Here is a 5,517-nt window from a genome sequence, read left to right on the forward strand (position 1 = left end):
CTCTCTTCCACCTTCAATACCACGACTGAGGTGCCCTTGAGCAAGGCACCGAACCCCCAACTGCTCCCCGGGCGCCGCAGCATAAATGGCTGCCCACTGCTCCAGGTGTGTGTTCACGGTGTGTGTGTGTGTGTTCACTGCTGTGTGTGTGCACTTTGGATGGGTAAATGCAGAGCACTAATTCCGAGTATGGGTCACCATACTTGGCCACATGTCACGTCACTTATTACTTTGTAGGGGGCATGACAGATACTTTAAAAAACACAGGGCCAAGATCAGAAGAGCAGTTGTTTTGTTTAGAAAACTTTGATGAATACAATAATTCTAATGCAAGGAAAAGAAAACAATCCAAATATTAAATAGTTTCATCTTCAATATTGGCATTAAATTAGTATAAAAAGGCAGAAATGGAAATTACTCGAGGACAGAGTCAAATTCATGGCAACAAGCCAAGGCTGAGATGAGAGAGATGAAAGATACCATTTAGGCAATCTGATTATTTCTGCAAGAATAATAAGGAACTCTTGGTCCTGTTCTTGTTAAAACGAGGACAAATGTGCAGTTCACAGTAAAGTCAGGCCACATTGGATTATTTACAGCACTTTGGTTGGTTGGGTGAGTCATATCTCATTACGCTTTCCAGTGGGGGTCATTGTGAATTGGAAAGGCCCCTGCAACGTCGCCTCCTGTGAGAGGTCATCATAATAATCAGTACAAAACAGACTGTGTCATGTGACTGCTAAACAAGCCTCAATCCCATCATAGCCACAGAGTGGGGAAAACAGAAACTTTGCCACTCATTTGGACAAACACCTCCAAGGACATGAGCTCTCGTAAATGCCTGCGAAGTATTGCCAAAGTTCCCCCATGGAGGCAGAAGAGGAAATTGACTGCTGTGTTTGGATTCATTTCTTCTGCACGCTTCACCACATGCCCCTGATTATTTTCAGCTCTGCCAAGTCAGTTTCTAATTTCTACAGCCACCAAACTTGCGTTTTTTAGTAATAGAGGGAACATTTAACCTTTTAAACCTAACAGCATAGCATCTGGTCTTCAATTAATCAAAGAGGGTTTATGTCACACTCATCTTGGTCAACGCTTAGATGTTTATGCCTCCAGCAGTGCTATGGAAGAACCGTTTTGGGTTCCCCAAAGAACCTCTCAGTGATCAGTTCTGAAAAGAACCATTTTTTCTTAGTGTGAAGAACATTTATAATCTAAAGAACCGTTTTCCACTGTTTAGGACCTTTTGTGGAAAGGTTTAGTGGATGTCAAAGGTTCTTAATAGAACCATCAATGCCAATGCCACTCTTTTTTTAAGAGTGCATGGTTAGGGTTCTTCATGAACCATATATGCCAATTACAACCTTCATGAAATGGCTCATGACAGACCTCTTTATAAAGCATAACCCTCCATATATATAAAAAATCTGCTCTTCCTCTCTTTTTTCTCTGCACTGTAACTCTGCATTGCGGTACTGTGAGTATTTTCGGCTCTTGCTTATGATGTTCCTAATTTGTAAGTCACTTTGGATAAAAGTGTCTTCTAAATGAAAAGGCAACAATTAAACAAGCTCTCACTGTTTGCATTTAAGCACTTAAAATTCAGATCCAATGGGAATCACCGAGTATATGGAACAAACATCAAATAATAAACCAATGTGAGAAATGAATGATAAATGTCTCCATCTAGTGAATCAAATCATCAGTGCACTTCAAAAAGTGGTATGCTTTTGTGTTTGTATGTGAAGTGAGACAGAGAAAGAGACAAAGAAGAAAATATAATTTTCCCCTAGAAAACGGATCCAGTTTATTTACAGCTATTTTGTTTAAAATTTTAAAGGTGATGTGTAATTTTTGTGACTCAAGTGGCAATAGATGGAATTGCAGTTTGTTTGTTTGAGCCAATGAGGTCTTTTATGTCTTGAGTTATCCATATAGCATTTACATTCATTTCAATGGGAGTTGCTCAGCTAGCGCATAACCTACTTGAAAGGTACCTGCCTTGCTGCCATCTTTTTTAATGAGCACTCAGTTAAACATATTATGCATAAGTCCTGTCCTTGTGAGTAAATGAGACACGCAATGACAGATACTAGTCTGGCATCAAGACAATCTCCTTTCCTAAAAAGCACCCAAGAGGTTGTTCAGGGGAACAGCAGTTTTGAATTATTCATTCAGTTTTAGATGCATCCCATCTACACTTCTGCTAGAAGTAGACGTATATTAACTATGACCATATAAAACGGCATAATTCATTTGTACCATTCAATTCAGTTAATTTAATTCTGTTTATTAAGTGTCCTTGTGAATGTGAACTTTTGATCAATGCTGTATGTGAGTGGTCATTTGCTAAGCGTAATTAGCATTCGCCTACTGCTCTCGGTCAGGACAACTGTCTGGGGCATAGAGTATCAGAACACAGTATCTAATGTAGTGAGTTTAGCTGCATCCTGATGAATTCTCCCACTTCATTTGTATAGCAAAGTATGGAAATTACATTTTTTTAAAGTAGTTTTTGAATGACTGTGATAAACCACTTTTTGGAAACACAGTAAAGCAAATAAAATCTTGACAGTGTTATCTTAAATTTTATTTTAGGGTAAACTACACCTTTATGTCATCTTTTTTTTGGGAGCTATTTTGAAGAAGAAGAAAACATATGCTGTTATGTAAATAAATAATGAAAGTTGGTGAGCTTCAATGTTGTTTTTGACCCTATTGACTTTCATTGTATGGATGGACCAAAAGCAGTTTTATTTTGCGCTTACTCAGAGCTTTTGCCCTGACCATAATCACATTTTAATAGCTTTCAAGCAGTAAGTAAGACTGCAATTAACATTGAATTATATCCAAAAGCAGCAACCGGCTTTAATCTGTATGGTCACTTTGTGACATTTATGATCAGGTTAGTGCAATTCATCGTTCCTTCTAAATCCGATTTATCCGAAAGAGAGAAAAACAAAATACCCTGATGATTTCTCCTAGCTGATTGGATTAAAGCGGTCTTTCTCCATGATGAATGACCACTTAAGTGAAATATTTTAATTAGCAATGGCCATAAATAAATTCTGCATTACAGGGCAAAAACGTGGCAGGAAATTAAGTGACTTTTTAGTCTGTGGAATTTTGGAACCCAGCCATTAATTTATCAACAGGGTATGTGCTATAGATGGAGGCTGGAGCTAGAATATATCAATCACTTCAGCCTGTCTGTGGCTTATGGCCAGGGTGTTTGTTAAGGTTCTGCTGAAAGCCACTGCTATGGGAATTCAATTCCCATATTTGTCTAGTTTAATCATGAAATACTTAATATCTGTATTAATATGTGCAGATGTTACCTGTGTTCTCATTATGTAATTCATGCATAAAAATGGTGTACAAAAAAATGCTGTAAGTTGTCATCCTGAGCTGTAAAATTAAAGTTCACCCCAAAAAATAAAACTTTGCTGAAAATTGCCTTTTGCCCGTGCTGGTGAGCCTTTTACCCTAAGTGTGGGGTAAAAGCCCACCCCCCCTCTCACCACTACCCTATATAGGATATTTCAAAGCATGGGAAAAAATCACTTCTAACATTTGGAATATGTTTTACAAGAAAATATATCATTTCAGTTTTTCTTCAAAATTTCACATTTAATTCAATGTTACTTGTCGTTTCCTCATAATTGTTTGTGAAATTTACTAGCAATTTCTCAGTGAAATTTGTTTCTACCCCATTTTTTTTAGGGAAAAGTCTTCAGTCATTACCTTCAACAGGTATGAAAACAATAGGAAAACAAAGCCTAAACCCGGACATTTTAGGAAGGTTAGAAATTCTGGCCTGGACATGACTGGGGAAAAGAGGATGTATGGTCACCCTAGAAGTACTAAACCTGGAAAAACAGACAGACAGGAAATGTGTTAATAGTACTAATAGTGCTACCTGACAGAGAAAGACTTCTCTATAACAAGAGGACACAAAAATGATCATGTTTTTCAATTTCCTTCCTCTTTTTAGCTGCCTCAAACCACATGGAACAAAATGCTCCATTAAAGCCAGAGGAAGAAGCCAAGTCCAAGACAGAACCTCTCGCTAAACATGGTGAGAAAAGTCACACATCCTGCTTGTTGATAATATCAGAAAACCTTTTTATTTGTTCTGGATATTTCTGCAGTGATCTATATTTAAAGGGGTCATATGACGTTGCTAAAAATAACATTATTTTGTGTATTTGGTGTAATGAAATGTGTTTATGCTGATTTCTAGTCGTGTCCTCTTTTGGAAGACCAAATAAAGTAGTTTCGCTTTCACAACGAAACACACAGCATCTCCACGACATGGCGGCGGCAACAACAATACTACAGCGAGAATCAAAGTTATGCCTTCTTTCTTTGCATGAACATTTGGGCGGTGTTATGCAAATCTTCCCACACAGTGAAGTAGACATGTGCTGGCGTGTTTAAACGAGGCGTTTTAGGAGGGCGTGGACGAGTCTTAACTTTTATAAAGAATATCTCTTTGGGTTTGAGACTTTGCAACTTTAGGGATCTTATCTATGCACGAACAGCTTGTAACACTCCAAAGAGAAAAGAAAACTTGAAATCGCATCATATGACCCCTTTAAAGGTGCACTAAGCTATTTACTTTTTTTGGTTTGTTTTGGATTTTTGTTGGACCTTTTAGCACATACACAGCATTAGTGTTATTAGTGCCATTGCAGAAATATCTTTAATACTTTTCATATGAATCTTATTTATAATTTGTGTATTTGGTTATTTTTAGTTGAAGCTCCATTGAATGCATCACATTTGCCACTGCAGAGAATGTCCAAACCATCTGCACAGGAAGCAGGTGAGAGTCACACATTTCACACACGTGTACAAACACACACTGTGGCGGGAGGAGCAAACATCAGACACAGTGGGTGTGGCGTCAGGCCTCAGAGAGGCTTTTATTAACAGAAAATAAACAGTGTCCAGAAAAAGGGAATAAAGTATCCAAAATAAACAGGGGATCTGGTGTCCTCGTCGTGTTGCGGGGTTTGTGAAGGTGGGGCAGTGTTTGAGAAGGAAGGGTCCAGGTAAGGGACGGAGTCCGGCGGCCGCACGCGCTCCCCTCTCGGGTCCGGGGCGCGAGGGGCGGCGGCTTCATCTAGTGGCTTCGTCCTCCTTGGCCCACGGCACTTCCAGGAGACTAAACGGCCCAGCATCCTGGCCCGACAGCCGTCTCCCTCAACGCTCCCTTCCTGGACCCACGAGGACACCAGCGTGCATGCATACCAGACCAGCATGTGGCGCTGTAATTCTGCCACAGAGATGCAATAAAACCGGAGAAGAAGACTTGGACTATGCGCATAAACCTTGCGCGCGGTATACAGACGAACATGGAACAATACATTTATTAATCTGTGTTAATGTTAGTTAATAAAAAGACAATTGTTTAGTGTTTATTCATGTTTTTGTTTCTGTTACGTGACGTAGCGGTGTCTGACTAGGGGCGAGACGTGGGCTGATGACGTCATCGTTTCAGAAAATATA

The 5,517-nt window shown here is 39.4% G+C and overlaps 1 protein-coding gene across 2 annotated transcripts in view; it reads left to right on the forward strand.

Moving 5' to 3' along the window:
• LOC107657515 (boophilin-H2-like) overlaps positions 1-5,517 on the forward strand; it is a 33,878-nt gene that overhangs the window by 25,331 nt on the left and 3,030 nt on the right. For both annotated transcript variants that reach the window (XM_016445630.1, XM_016445631.1), the window contains 2 exons: positions 3,998-4,081; positions 4,763-4,831. In XM_016445630.1, the coding sequence (XP_016301116.1) occupies positions 3,998-4,081; positions 4,763-4,831 (153 nt within the window). The remainder of the gene's footprint in view (positions 1-3,997; positions 4,082-4,762; positions 4,832-5,517) is intronic.

This window comes from Sinocyclocheilus anshuiensis, unplaced genomic scaffold, assembly GCF_001515605.1.
Source record: "Sinocyclocheilus anshuiensis isolate Anshui unplaced genomic scaffold, SAMN03320099.WGS_v1.1 scaffold179, whole genome shotgun sequence".
Classification (NCBI taxonomy): domain Eukaryota; kingdom Metazoa; phylum Chordata; class Actinopteri; order Cypriniformes; family Cyprinidae; genus Sinocyclocheilus; species Sinocyclocheilus anshuiensis.